The sequence below is a fragment of the Sinocyclocheilus anshuiensis genome, unplaced genomic scaffold (assembly GCF_001515605.1).
Source record: "Sinocyclocheilus anshuiensis isolate Anshui unplaced genomic scaffold, SAMN03320099.WGS_v1.1 scaffold547, whole genome shotgun sequence".
Taxonomy (NCBI): Eukaryota; Metazoa; Chordata; class Actinopteri; order Cypriniformes; family Cyprinidae; genus Sinocyclocheilus; species Sinocyclocheilus anshuiensis.
The window spans coordinates 85,219-101,111 of NW_015549589.1; the positions used below are offsets into that span (position 1 = coordinate 85,219).

Below are 15,893 nucleotides of genomic sequence, written 5' to 3' on the forward strand. Positions count from 1 at the left end.
CCAGTAGGTGGCAGCAAGTCACTGTTAAGTGAGTCATTGCGATTGAATCGAATCATTTACACGGTTGATTCATTCAGAAACAAAAAAACGTCATGTTGCTCAGAGACGCAAAACAGGACTGTGGCTATGTTTGGAATGTTTTTTTGTTGGCGAAAAAGCACAGAAATAGCGCTAAAACAGCCAATATGGTGTTAAAACATAAGTCTCTTGATATTAACTTATTGTTTATTGAACTGTTGTATAAAATAAATATCACATTTATAACCATGCTGATTTTTTCTCTTCGTGTGATATTGATTAACTATATGAATTGATATAAATATATACATTTTCTGCCTCCTTATCTTGAAGTATGTGATCATTGTTAATGCATATTAATAAACTGAATCATGCAGTGAAAGAGCACACTATAAATGCGCACGCGCACTAAATCCTGTGTTGGTCTAACCAGACTTCATCACGTCGCGTATGCACGCCTCTGTAGGTGTGTTTTGTTTAGCTTTTGCAATATACTCGATAATGTCATGATGTCTCACGAGTTCAGTATTTGCGCTAAACCTGCGCAGATTTGGCTTGCATGAACTTCCTCAAGAAATTAATGAGTGAACATAATTTACGAAAAGTAACCATTGTAAAGTAAAAGTTGGCGGGTGTTAATTTCAAACCCTGAGTATAAAGTATAAAAACCCCTGCTGTGTTCATCACTATGCTCTTGCAATAGGACCAGCTGGATGGCAAAAACAGTGCTAGTAGAAAGTAATTGGAATCAAATAATAACTATTGACCATGCCAAAAGAGATGAAAAGAAAAGTTTTGAGTGAGGAAAAGAAGGGTTCCATTCTGGCTTTACTGGCAGAGGGATACAGTGAACGTCAGGTTTGAAGTTTCAAAGACAGCGGTTCAAAGGTCAAGCTGCAAACATTGGGGACAACAAAGGTTTGCAAAACACCATAAAGACTGGACCATAGAGGACTGGAGTAAGGTCATCTTCTCTGATGTGTCCAGTTTTTCAGCTTTGCCCAACACCTGGTTGTCTAATTGTTAGACAGAGACCTGGAGATGCCTACAAGCCACAGTGTCTCTGTGAAATTTGGTGGAGGATTGCTGATGATCTGGGGGAGCTTCAGCAAGGCTGGAATCAGGTATATTCGTCTTTGTGGAGGGCACACGAATCAAGCCTGGAAGAAAACTTGCTTCCTTCTACTCTAACAATGTTCCCCATCTCTGAGGATTGTTTTACCAGCAGGACAATGCTCCATGTCACACAGCCAGGTCAACCAAGGTGTAGATGGAGAACCACCAGGTCAAGACCCTGTCATCATGGCCAGCACAATCTTCAGACATGAACTCCATTTAAAACCTCTTGAATGTGATATGGAAGATGGACGATCACAAGCCATCAAACAAAGCCGAGCTGCTTGAAATTTTGCACCAAGAGTGGCATAAAGTCACCCAACAGCAATGTGAAAGATTGGTATGGAGCATGCCAAGACGTATGAAAATCAGGGTTATTCCACCAAATATTGATTTCTAAACTCTTCCTATTAGTTAAAACAGTGGTTCCCAACCCTGGTCCTGGAGGCACCCCAACACTGCATGTTTTGCATGTCTCCTTAATCAAACACACCTGATTCAGATCATCAGCTCATTAGTAGGGACTCCCAAGACCTGAAATTGATGCGTCAGAGAAAGGAGACATGCAAAATGTGCAGTGTTGGGGTGCCTCCAGGACCAGGGTTGGGAACCACTGAGTTAAAACATTACAGTATTGTGTTGTATAAAACAGTTTTGAATATGAAATTGTTTTCTTTGCATTATTTGAGGTCTGAAAACACTATCTTTTTTGTTATTTTGACAGTTGTCCTTTTATGCAAATAAATGCTCTAAATAACAATATGCTCATTTGGAATTTGGGAGAACTGTTGTCAGTAGTTTATAGAATAAAACAAAAATGTTAATTTTACTCAAACACATACCTATAAATACTAAGATCAGAGAAACTGATCATTTTGCAGTGGTCTCTTTTTTTCCAGAGCTGTATGTGTGCCTTGGTCTACCACGTCGACTGGCTTAACTCTAGTTAGAACATGCACTATGTGATGTTAACAAATAGATATGGGTTGCAAGCTAACAGAGATAAGGAAAAACACTGCTAATTAGATATGCACAATGTGAAAATTATAACAACTTCATTTTGACCTGCTCTGCCTTTAAAAGACAATTCAAGCCGTGCGTGTGCGTGTGTATATCTTTGTTTGACTGGCTTGGAAAAGTCAATCCAAGATCAACCTAAAACAAAGTGGGATTGTACTAAACTACACAGGCCACCACACACCACTGCATTTACCATTCAAGAAATATAGTTGACTTATTTTAGGGTTATTTTATTTAGCTACTGTGCTGTGCTATTAAATAACACACTTAGGGTTTACCTCGTCATCTGTCTGTAAATAATTCTGTGCAAACTCCAGAAGTTCCCTCAGTTTGGTGGTTTGATTGAAATATCTAAGAGCTTCCTGTATGGACACAAAGACAGAAATGTTAAAACAGTAGGTGTGAAAACAAAACCTAAGCAAAGCCAGAACATTTACAAATCTATGTCCATTATCAGGCCACTTCAGAATGGCTGAGCTATTCTATAAAAACAAAGAAGAGATACCTTTATTAATAGGTTCTGTCGTGAGGATGTGTGTGTGGATTTGTTGAGGATGGCATGTGTGGAGTTTGAGTTAAAAGAAGCCAAGCATGGAACCAAATCCATGCAACAAATAAAATAAAAAATAAAATAAAATAAAACAAAATAAAAAAATGTCCCTTTTTCGGGATACTGTATTTAAAAAAAAGATAATTTTGTAAAATCCAAATAACCTTTACAGATATTTATTAGGAAGGGTTAAAACAATGTTTTTCATGTTTTTTTCAATGAACCATAAACAATTATTCCACCTGTGGAACAGTCTTAAGTAACACAGTTACAATAACTTAGGACAATAAAAAAAGCCTTTTACTGAGTTGCTGTGGCTTACAAGTGCCTTGCTGGTTTAGTGAGGTAACATCTCATAACAAGAACTAGCAAATCTGGTTCAGTCCATGAGGATGAGAAGCACTGTTGTACTTAAAGCACTTGGTGGCCACACCAGATACTGTCTGCTATTTTTGATATTGACATAATAAAAGCAGTTGAATGTGAGAGGATGTTTCTCTTTTTGCTGTGTTTATTTGCAAAACAGTAAAGTATTTCAAAAGAACAATTGATTATGACATTTGTAAACTACATACTATGCAAAATGTAAATGAATAGATGTTACATTATGTCTTTTGAAATAGACTGTATAACAAATAAAAATAAAATGATTGCAACAAATGTGCATGTGTTTTGTCTTTAATATTTCAAACCCAGGTGTTTTATTAAGCTCATATCCTCTATTATCGCTCTTATCTCTCTGTTAGATATCTTATACAATGCTTGCTGTTAATGTATATTCTTCTAGGTAATCCCATATAATTATTTCTGCTAAAAATCTGTTAAAGAGATAAAAAAGGATAAAAGTTCTTAAGTTTATTTTACAGCAGTCACTGATTTTTGCAATTATAACATAACGATATCTGGCATTTTTCAAATATCGGCATCGGCTGATAAGTTTTTCTGTTTGGCCGATGTTTTCGAGGCGCGACTTTTATTTTGACGGCGCCGAGAACGGCTGCGGCAGCGCCTGAGCACACAGTGCTCACATTCTCCCTCTTGTTCGCTGTCTTGTTCAGTTCTGCGTTCAAAAGTCCTCCTGGGACGTTCGTGCTTACGAGTTGACAAGTCGTAATTACGACAAATACCTGTAAGTATTGTGATTTATGTTTTACTTTGGCAATCTCTCTGTCTCCCTCTGTCAGACATGCAGTTCTACAGTACTTGTCACTGACAACCCACTAAACTATCAATTTAAACAAAAATTTACCATCAACTACATCCATCGATTCCTCCATGTTTCTCATTGACACGCCCCCAACTCGGAAACTCGGGGCTTAAAGAAAATGTCGAGTTTCCCACTCGTAATCACGACTTTATGGTGGCGTTCATGTGCGTTCAACTCGTAAATACGATCTATCCGACATGACTTGAACGCACATATAGATAGAAGTCTAATCTAATAATCAGGTAGAACTATTAAACAAAGGAATTAAAATGTATACAAAAAAAGTATAACGATTACTTTAATATTATTAGTAATAGAAAGGCAAACATTATAATACTTTATCGTTTGCGAACTTCAAACTCGTGACTGATTTCAAATTATGCTATATATTCACTGTGTGCTGTGTGTAAAATGAGTGTTACCTTGGCTTTATTTGAAAAAACATGATTCCCAAATGCACACAAACTTCCCAGAATAATGAGTGCCCTGTTGGTTACAGTGTTTACTTCCTTTTTAATTAGATTTTTATTAAATATTTATTTATTTGTGAAAAATGCTTTGTCTTCTGAAGTAGGCCTATAAGTATGTTTATTTTACACAATTATTTTTAATCCATTTTCAAATGATTTAAAATTTCCTAAATATAAATTAAAATAAATAAAATGCATCGGTATCGGCTGTCAAAAAACCCATATCGGTAGACCACTAATCAGAAGCATTACACTTACTACATGTTTGTCATTTTGGTAAGTTCATGATATGTGTGAGTGGGAGTGTGTGTGTGTGTGTGTGTGTGTGCGTGTGTGTGCGTGTGTGTGTGTGTGTGTGAGTGTGTGTGTGTGTGTGTGTTTGTACTTACTGGTCGTGGTTTGAAATGCTCGTCCTGCAGTCCCCACTGTTGTCTGTGGAATCTGTAGTAGGCCATGTTCTGCTGCATCACTTGATCGTTTGCATCAAACAGCATATAGCTTGCTGCACACAACGCTGCATTTCGCACATCATTTACTAGAAGGACAAATGAATAAAAGTAATTTATAAAGTGATTGTTTTGATGAAAACCTTTTGGCAATGAAGTCTTAGTCTATGGGGGCATTTATTCTTGGTCTGTCTCTATGATTGGATTGTTATCTGATTGAGTTTGAACAGTCCATTTACACTTGGCCACATAAAAGTGTTTCCACAAACTGGATTTGAATTAGCAAATGCCACACCTTTATTTTTACCATTTTAGAAGCAGTAAAATGTATAGAGTACATGTCACTTTTACACCAAATTCACATGTGACCGAGTCGCATCTAAAATGGCTCTCAATTCACCTCCTGAAATGGTTTGGTGATCGGATTGTGCTCGGTTTGCTATTCCATCTGTGAAACTGCATGAAGTGGTCACGTGCAACAAGTCTATTACACTGTAAATATATTGTGAACATGTTATTCTATCAGTTTTGAATGAATGCATCAACAGTGTGTCATGCCAGTACCTCTAGATGTTTACAAGAACTGGAAAGTGTTTATAAAAAGTGTTTACAAGAACTGGATACTGAGAGACTTGCATGTCTCCTACAATAATATTGTTTTACAATACATCATTCCCCATTATACCAAAATGTATTAATTGATATGAAATATGGGCAGATTGTAGTATTTCTCGTGTCTACTGCTGAAAGAAGACAATTAACAATTTTTGTTGTGTGTGTGTTTATGTTACTTACATTTGTAATAAGCAAACTGCATGTAGTGGTACATGGTGGCAACAAATTTCTCCACAAAGAAACCACCAACATTTGGAATCAAATTTTCCTCACATTTTACTTTACACTTCATTACTTCAAAATAGAAATCTGGGGGAGAAAAAAAAGAGAGAGGACATTGCATTTATACTGATACTAAAAAAATAAAACTCAACAATCTATGACGGTACTAGACTTCCTATGTCAGATCATTGATGGGCTTCTCATGTCAAGCCATTCGCGTTTGAATCAGGCTTATTTTAGTTAGGATGGATTTCTAATATTCATAGCTATTTGAAGTAAATCTGAGAATGCATCATGATATCACTGACCAGCTAAGGTGGGGTAGAAGTCTTTAAACTCCTGCACATCGTATGACCCCTCACAGGACATCAAACACGTGTTGAATGTTTTAAAATACTCAGCAGCCGCCAGCTCCATGTCTCGAGCACTGCTGCTAAAATCCCCCGAATTATACAGCTTTACAGCCTTCAGGAATAAAGCCTAAGAGACAGATTGATATGAATCCATATTTAGTTATTTCAGAATAGTGCCTCTCACAAATAAGGTTAAACAGAAAAACACGATTAGAGAGAATAAATACCTCACAGGGCTTCTCCTCATGGTGTACGAGGTACTCCTCTGTGTCAAACAGGCTTTTATAGTAGTTAAGACTCCTAGATAGAAGGGGGTCCTCAGGGTTTCGCTGTAGATACGAGTGCGCTGCCGAAACCGCTCTCTCCAACTCATTCATCTAGACGCACATAACATGAGATATTTCAGTGTCTGGATTGTCTTGTTTACATATTGTTTTGCAGTTTCTCATTTAATTGACATTAGTGAAATAAGAGGTACACGGGTGAGATCTCTCCATTGGCTTTCTCAGATTCAAATACATGTTGTCACTTGTTACTTTTAGAATAGCCAAGTCACATTTACTTATATAGTGCTTTATGAATTATAGATTGACATTCATATAGATTCATATAGACACTGTCGTAAAAATGTTTTATTGCTCAGAGGTTGCTCTTTCTTTTCTGATTACACTGGAGTTTTTTTTTTCACTTTTAATGGTCAGGACAGTAGGAAGAGAGACAGGAATTAATGGGAGAGGTGAGAAGGGAACAGGAGCAGGAAAGTACCTTTCAGTATAGCTGGGTCTCAGACTCGTTCTGTCTGAGGAGCAGCTGTGCTTTGACACTGATCTGCTGCCCATAAGGTGATGGCTCTAGAGGTTACTCTAAGCTCAGGATACTAAGGGGTGATTTTCTTATATCTCATTTAGGTATCAGCTTTGTCTTCAGGTCTCTTCAGTTTCATTTTAGGAGAAAAGTTTTGTTTAATTACAAAATGTAAATTTTCTATTATTATTGTAAATTCTGAAACTATCATTTAAATAGCATTATACGTTTCAGAATATCAAGGGTTTCTGGATTAAAATTTTCTTCAATGCCCAGCATTGTATATGCAGCACATTTTCAAAATACACTAGAAAGGGATTACAGGTGCATCTCAATAAATTAGAATGTCGTGGAAAAGTTCATTTATTTCAGTAATTCAAGCATCTTCAAAAAGCTGTTCAGCAGAAGGAAGCATTGAAGTGCTCCAAAATTTCTTTGTAAACGGGTGCAGTGACGTTGGTTTTCAAAAAACACAATGGACCAAAAACATTTTCCACGACATTCTAATTTATTGAGATGCACCTGTATATAAGTGTATGTTTTCTAGTATAAGATCAATACTCTCCTTTTTTAATGTAACACTAGTGTACCAGTGCTTCATGGTTGTTGCATGACCTTTTTTTTCTTTGGTTAGGATTGAAAGGTTTGTCTTGTACAGCCCATTTTGCATGCATGTAAATAAAGGTCATGATTTCCTCTGCGTAACATTGTACTTTAAAACACTGTATACACTAAATAATTTCAAATATGACAATGCAAGTATTATGTTTGATTGAAATGCCGTGGATGAATGAGATTAAAACTACCCAGAGAAAAAAAGAAAAATTAGATCTCTTTAACATCTCAATTGTTTGCGCTATACAGAAATGAGGTTACTTTAACATCAAATGGAGACTTTTGCTAGTCTCCTGCTTCTCACACTTGTCTCCTGAGAAAAAAAAACCTAACACTTTTAAAATGGTCTCCCTAAAAGATTTAGCAGATATATCATCATCATCACACACTGTGCTCAGACTTCGTGGTCTCACATTTGTCTCATTTAAAGCTTTAGAAGAGATCTCAACAACATCACACGATGTGCTCAGATTATTATCCTTAGCTGGAGACTCTGGATCTTTCACATTTGCATCCCAGGCTCATTGGAAATATGTGCTTGAGGTGACATTTCTGCAATACCGATTTTTACATATCATGTTTCACGGTATTTTCAAAGTAAAATGTCCAGTGAGTGGCGCTAAAATGCACGTTCAATACGTGACCCCTGACACGTGACCCACGACATGACACATTGTTATTACGCTGATACGGGCACGTACTGCTTCAGGTACGTACTGTGGCCGTTCAGAATTCAAGTCCAGTGAGTGTTGCCAAAAGTTAATGCTCTATCGTGAAATACCCCCTACACCAAACCTAACCCTTAACGAATGCAAAAGTGCACATGAACAGATCTAATCATTTGGCTCGGAGGGATGACTCTGGGCCGAGCCATTTCGTGAAAATGATGTCAAGCTCTTCTCTGGCTGTTAATCAAAGGTGAAGTTGTATATGTGATGCTAAAGTTCAAAAGTATCTTTTTTTTATGCAGCAGCATGTAAAATAGTTTTGAAATCATAACACAATATTGTGCAATGAATTGTGTAAAATTAAGCTTTCTTATTCGATACTCTGGCCCTGTAAATTACACTTCGTGTGGAAAGGAGAACAGTTGAGTGAGTTTTACTGCCCCTAGTGTTCATTACAACTGGAAACTGAAGCAAATCGAATTTATAGGTAATTTTTTTGAGTTTTGCAGAAACGTAGATAAAGGCATGTATTTCCAATGAGCCTGTGTAGCACATTTGTCTCCTCTAAAGTTCAGAATACATCTCAACAACATCACACGCTGTGCTCAGATTTTTCTCCTAAACTAAAGACTCTGGGGGTCTCATTTTTGTCTCTTTTAAGGCTTTAGAAGAGATCTCAACAACTTAACAAAGTATGCACCAAGTCAAGTACTTGAAAGGCACAAAATAAAGTAAAAAAATAAACCATAAATTCAGAGTTTAAGCCTATACTAAGATTAAAATTATGCAAAAATACAGTTAACGTTACTCTTGTTGACACAATAAGATAATAGAACTGTACAGTTTATTTTAATGTTGCATTGGGCACATCATTTGTTCTTGGAAATAGTAATCTACCTAATGCCTTTATCAAAACCGACTTACAGGAACAGTAACCCTGGAGCTTTCTTTGCTGAAAGGCACATTAAATGGCGTATGACTCAATCCAATCCAAAACTAATTTGATTATTAATACATATTATTTGGTAGAAATGTTTGAGCTCATATTGATACAAGTTGTTGAGATCGCTACTGAAATTTATAGAAGACAATTATGAGCGATCCAGAGCCTTTAGCTAAGGAGACAATCTGAGAAAAGTGTGTGATGTTGTTGAGATCTCTTCTAAAGCTTTAAAGGAGGCAAAAGTGAGATCTTCACTGTCTCTAGACACGGAGAAAAATCTCTGGTAATGAAATCTCCTCTAAAATGTTAGAGCAGACCATATTGGGAGTGTTAGAGTTTTTGTCTCAGGAGACAAGGTTGAGAAGCAGGAGACTCGAGCAAAAGTCTCAATATGATGTTAAAGTAACCTAATTTCTAGAAATAGGCTTTTTTGAGATGTTAAAGAGATCTAATTTTTGGCTTTTCTTTCCTCTGTGATGTTCTGTCAAGTCTTTATGGTCAGTCAAGAACCTGAATGTGCTATTTGATAATAGGCTATAATTTGAAGGCCACATTTCTAACATTTGTAAAATTACACTTTATTTCCATCTAAAGATAATCTCTAAATTGCATGTTTTCAATATAAAATGCAGAAATGTTAATGCATTTATTACCTCTTTGCAAATTTCTTGACGATACATTTCCTTAGTATTTGCATCTGTGTACTGACACCAAAGATTTCTTGCTGAAAGCAATAGACTAGAGCAGTGGTTCTCAAACTTTTTACAGCGGTGTACCCCCTGGGGCATTTAACATTCTTCTGCGTACCCCCTCTCTTCCACTTAGACCGCAGTCACACCTTTTCTATTAAAGGACATTATTTGCCCCCTTAAATTGATTTACAGGTGCATCTTTTACCTTTATAGAGGCAAATATTTTCTATCCTTATTAATTCTATGTCATGTTTTATGTCATATTCTTAACATTCCATTAAGTGTTTAATATAATAAATAAAGCAATAAATGATGGCAAATCGAAGTGATACTTGTAGATTTAAAGATAAAACCGCCAATAGGTGGCGGCAAGTCGCTGTCTTAATGAGCCAGGCGTCGCGTAATTCATTCATTCAGTAACGAAGCAAAATGCTGTAGTTATGAATGGGTTATTAATCACTGACTCTCCAAATCATTCAAAGCCGCAGATTCGTTCACTAACGAAACACTGCTGTGCTGTATGTTGCTTGGAGCTACACCAGATGATACGGATTTCGTCAGAACTATTATTTCGTTGCAAAATAGAACAAACTTGACAATATTCTGTTTAAAATGTAGGCTACATTTAAAATGTAAAATGTTCACTTAATATTATCTTTTTTGTTGAACTGTTGTAAAAATTGTCATATTTGCCATCGTTTGGATATTCAGGGAAATTTGCATTCTGGCTCGTATTTTAAACATGAAAACAATAACTCGCACAGGGTATGTGTCTGTATCGAAGAGAGTTTAAATCGATCTCAATGTACAGTGCGTGTCAATATTTGCTCTTCATGCTATTAAGTGAAGATCTACGTATTGAACAGCAGCGCGATTTGCTAAAGCAGCATATTCAGCAGGCATCCTATCACATGCACGCTGCTTGTGTGGATACAGTCAGTTTTGACCGCAAAAGATGAGGTAAGCTGATTGGATATCATGTATTTGACCATTTACGGCACTCCCATTTTCCTGTTTTTATATTAGAATGTAAAGCATTTTGCTGGTCAGAAATACATGTTCGGTTTTAATGTTACTTTAAGTTGGGGTAGAATTAAAGGTGGGGTAAGTGATTTCTGGTAGCCAATGTTGACATTTCAAATCACCAAAACAAACTCGCCCCTACCCCAAAAGGTTCTCGCCCCTATTTTGATAGCTCCGCCCCACACATGCGTATGCAACCCAGGCAACGATTAGTTCTGTGAAACAAAGCAAAACCAATGTTACACTGTGTCTACACCGGACGCGAGCGGCACAACAAAATACTATAGAACTCATTATAATCAGTGATGCTGTCTACACTGGATGCGGTGCAGCACGGCACGACACGACAAATCCCAGACAGAAAACTGCTGCTGTGTTCTATTTATGACGTATTGACACAAATTTCAAATGATTTTCAACGGTCACTTTGTCGCATCCAGACTTTAGATGTTGCCGTCCAGTTTAGACACGGTGTTACTCACCTATCGAGAAGAAACAAAGTAGCCTCGGCGTCTGATCGCAGGCCTTCTTTGAGTTCTCTCCAGCGCTGGAAAGCTTATCCGATATTTACACGGGTCCTACTTCTTGCCTTAAGCCTTCTTTTGTTCCGCAGATGTTTTCCTCTTTTGTTTTTGATCCTCCATCTCTATCTTTCTGTCGTCACTCGGCTCGGCTAATGTCCGTCTTGTGCACTGAACGCTCTCTCCTCTGCATCATGAGTAGACATGCCCCTTACTGCTGATTGGCTACAAGTTTGTTTTGGTACTCGGCCCAACTCAGTTTTCTAATGCGTTTTTGAAAAAATACATACCCCACCTTTAAATGAATGCCAAAACTCAGAATTTTGTTTGCGTACCCCCTCCGTCACCTCACATATCCCAGTTTGAGAACCACTGGACTAGAGTATACCCTGCTTGTTGAAAAGTGCCTCCAAAGGCAGCATTTTAGAGTTTTCGGATGCAGCCATTGTTATATGTCAGTAAAACAACGTTTCCTGTCCTGTCAGCCGTTTTACTTTGCTCACGGCACATGCTCTTCAACTGTACGCAAATATGAGGCGCACGCTCACTTCATAAATAAAACGCACTAGAAACTGCGAGCATACATCGTCAGTTAAGTCACGAAATTACCAAAATGGCGATTAAAACTGCAAAACTGTGCATGCATGTATGTGAATTACATTTAAGAACGTCTCTCAAATTAATGCAGCCTACTGAAATATTCTGCAATTCGAGATCACAATAGGGCGCAATAGGCACGATTAATCGAATGCGATTGTCATGCGCATTTTGTTAGTAAAGCCGGTTCTGTAATCAGCAGGGAATCATCATCACGTGCTTTCAGATGGAGCAGAGTTTACTACACATAGCCGTAGTTCACTGACAAGTTACGCAAAAAAATCGCAGACGATTTTATTGCGCGATTCTGAAATCGAAGAAATCGTTCACGATAATGACAGCTGTTTGCATAGCTTCTCAGTGAACTACGGCTCTGTGAAGGGAGTTTCAGTGCGAGAGCACCCTCTGGCCTTTGGATGGATATTTACTGATCACAGAACCGTGCTTCACTGAAAGATATGCATGACCATCGCAGCTTCTGTCGAATCGCGATCACGATTCCATTTCGATTTATCGTGCAGCCCTAGGGCGCAAGATGATAGGCTATGTAATTTTTTAAAATTTATAATTTAATGCACAAGTAGGCCAAATGTGAGCACAGTGCAGTTAAATGTACTAGAAAATATGCTCTAATTTTTCGTTAATTTGTAAAGTAATTTTCCATTCTTACAGTATTTTCCTTTGTAGCCTACAGAGCTCGATTTAGGTATGACAAAAGTGCTGCAATGAATTTATTTTGACAACTAATAGAATGTTAAACATTGACTGATTACTTTTTCAGAGTTCATTGATTATATAAAATTCACTGAAGGTTGACTATAGTTATCTGCATGTCTCATTCATGAGTGGGCCTATGCAATGATGGAGAACAAGATGCTGGGTGTGTTAAGACCCAGAACCAAGCTTACTGAGCAATAAAGCTAGAGTTTGAGCCCTTTTCTTAAAATACCTGGAGTCTAGGTAATACAAAAATAATAAAAAAATTGTCATTCACTCAGTATTACTTGATGTAATTCACAACTATCTCAATTTCAATTAAGTACAGATGAATTGTATTCAGCTGTGTTTAAGGCACTAAAACAGCCCAGTACTTTATAGTCAAATACATTTCTATATTGAAATAATGAAGATTTCTGTGCCACCCCAGACTGGTTGCTGCCCCCTTCCTGGCCACCCCTATGAAAACATCCTGGCTCCGCCACTGCCTAAGAGGGCAACGTGATTAATATCAGTTTATTTCTGAGTATCTCAATTGCTCAAAAAAAAACAAAAACACACACGTTTGTGAATGGGCATTTGATTTACATTTGAGAGAAACTGAGAAGATTGTAAACAAGGATACAAATACTTGATGTAATTCACAACTATCTCAATTTCAATTAAGTACAGATGAATTGTATTCAGCTGTGTTTAAGGCACTAAAACAGCCCAGTACTTTATAGTCAAATACATTTCTATATTGAAATAATGAAGATTTCTGTGCCACCCCACCCAGACTGGTTGCTACCCCCTTCCTGGCCACCCCTATGAAAACATCCTGGCACTGCCACTGCCTAAGAGGGCAAAGTGATTCATATCAGTTAATTTCTGAGTATCTCTATTGCTCGGGGGAAAAAAAAACATGTTTGTGAATGGGCATTTGATTTACATTTGAGAGAAACTTGAGAAGATTGCAAACGAGGATACAAACTAGCCACTTTTCACTGAAAATTGCCATTGTAAATTCAAAATAGGCCATCTGTGTAATTCAAGTAGATTCAATGAGTTGAAAACTCTTGCTACTTCATACTTCAATACAAAACAATGCTGAACTTTGACAAAAAATAGATTTTTAAATGTTGTAATAGTGATTTTATAATGTCTAAATATAAATCCATTAGCAAAACATGTGAAAAATAACTATATTATAGAGTGGAAATGGTAAAGGTAACAATAAATGATCCTCTGCTGCCATTTATTGGCCATAGTGGGAATCATGACATTCATTTTAATAGTATTTGTTTTTCTACCAGGTGAAATCTTGGCAGAAATCTTCCACTTAGCATGGCAAATTTTCCATGAATTATCTCTTTAAGTAAAAAAAAAAAAAATCCAGATGTTCTTTAAAATAAAATTTACTATATAAACATATGCAAAGATATGAATAACTTTGAGGCAAATGAATAATATTTTATATATATTTTTTCTTCTTCTTTTTTCCCCCCTTCAAATTACCTAACTAAAAAGTGAGCAATATTACGTTTCAAAATAAAAAAAGAATTAAAAAAAAGTGTTCTACTGCTGGGGTCTACCATCAAGAGTTAAAGGGGATGTTATGTGACATGCTTTTTTTATTATTATTGTTTTTACTTTCACTTTTTTCACTCCTGATGAGTTTGTATCCTTCCATGCAAAAGCTAGTATTGGGCTTTTGGTCATTGACTTGCAGAACGTTTTCTGCGTGAGTTAGAGGCTACTAGAATACAGGGGGGCGCCGACACTGATCTTGCATACACCTCGACAAATGTGCAGTTGCGCCCCTGGTCCTGACCAAGCGTCCATATGCGAGTTGGAAATGAGAACGTGTTGATTACATAGCTACACGCACTATTAGGCACTGCACTATGCTGGTATTTAATAATGATTACTGCTTTATAACTTAATTATGAACCCATATATGTTGTTCCATATGCCATAGGCAACTGTAAAAGTCGGGGAATAATCTATCGCAAATCTTAAAAATGATTTGGAATTATTTTCTGTATTTCCTTTTATCATGAATTATTATAGCAGCAATACAAACACGCAGCAAATTTACCGCAGATTTGCCTCAGATTTCTGTCCCTTTACTTAGCATTACTTTTCTCGCCAGTGGTTGTGAATCCTCATCCATCCATCCTAAATCTTATGAACGGTTACTACATTCACGACAACGGTTAACTGAAATCAATCATGTTTTGGCGTTAAGCAGTTTTAAGACATTACACCTTCAAAGCGCGGTTGTGTTGCGATTACGAAGCGCATCTTGCGTGGACGTGGCATGTGTGCCTCTTACTGGACCAATGAAACGCAACGCACCGATTGAGACACATAAATGCATTATTGTTGATAGAGCAAATTTAATCTAAACAAGTGGTTGTTACAAGTGATTACGACAATAGGAACATGATTTACAGTAATGTCCATCCATCGGTTATTACCATTTTCAGTGGACAGTTAACGTTTTATGTATAGTACTGTGAAGCAACACCTAAAAGCGTTCTGGCTCATCGCAAATCCATGAACGTGATCTTTTACCTGGTAATAGACGTACTGAAGGTACCGGTAGGGTATCCTCTGTTCGAAAGCACCCAAAGTCTCTCGCTTAGGATATGATTTTGAAAACACGGGAAAGTTTGTTTTGCACCTTTTCAGGCATGCAGCTCGCATTATGATGTGCCCCATGATCAAGAGGGTAGTTTCCGTGTTGTTCTCCTCATGTTCCCGGCCCACAGCGCTGCAGTTCTGACTGCAGTGCGCTTCGCTGTCCTTCAGCAGCCGATGAAGCCGCAGGCTCAGCTCCAGATATTTAGCGCTCTGCTTCCAGTCCTGAGCAGCGTACATCTCTAACGCGTGTCCGTACGCAGACTCCAGCGGCATGAGATCGTTCGCTGGAAAGCTGTTGAAGCTGTATTTCTCATACTGAGCCTGCACAGTACAGTAAAGATAGGCAGAACTGAAAAACACGACTAAACATATTCTTCTTTGGGCCATGCTTCTGTTCCTCACTGTAAGCGCCGATCCCTGTGTAATAACGGAGAGTGGAGATTCATGTCAGGCTGCACGTAGGAAATCTGTGGCCCTTTGGGGTTGAAGGAGTTTTACGGTGATGGAAAACTCTGCATGCCTCCCAAATTCTGATCTGGACTGCTTCTCTGGGTCTAAACGTCCGTCAATTTTAAGTATTCTAGTCATTGCTCTGAGAAAGACTTAAAGTTAGAAAAGTTTGACAGATTATTGTTGCTTTAAATATGAAAACAAATCTTCCTTTTGTC

At 37.5% G+C, this 15,893-nt stretch overlaps 1 protein-coding gene across 1 annotated transcript in view; it reads right to left on the reverse strand.

Moving 5' to 3' along the window:
- The window catches only part of LOC107658003 (synaptonemal complex protein SC65-like), a 20,237-nt gene extending 4,502 nt beyond the window's left edge, over positions 1–15,735 (reverse strand). The window contains exons 1-6 of the mRNA XM_016446381.1: positions 15,157–15,735; positions 6,245–6,394; positions 5,973–6,144; positions 5,623–5,751; positions 4,771–4,916; positions 2,433–2,516 (exon numbers count right to left, since the gene is read on the reverse strand). Coding sequence (XP_016301867.1) covers positions 2,433–2,516; positions 4,771–4,916; positions 5,623–5,751; positions 5,973–6,144; positions 6,245–6,394; positions 15,157–15,612 — 1,137 coding nt within the window. The 5' untranslated portion in view covers positions 15,613–15,735. The remainder of the gene's footprint in view (positions 1–2,432; positions 2,517–4,770; positions 4,917–5,622; positions 5,752–5,972; positions 6,145–6,244; positions 6,395–15,156) is intronic.
- Positions 15,736–15,893: the final 158 nt, after the last annotated feature.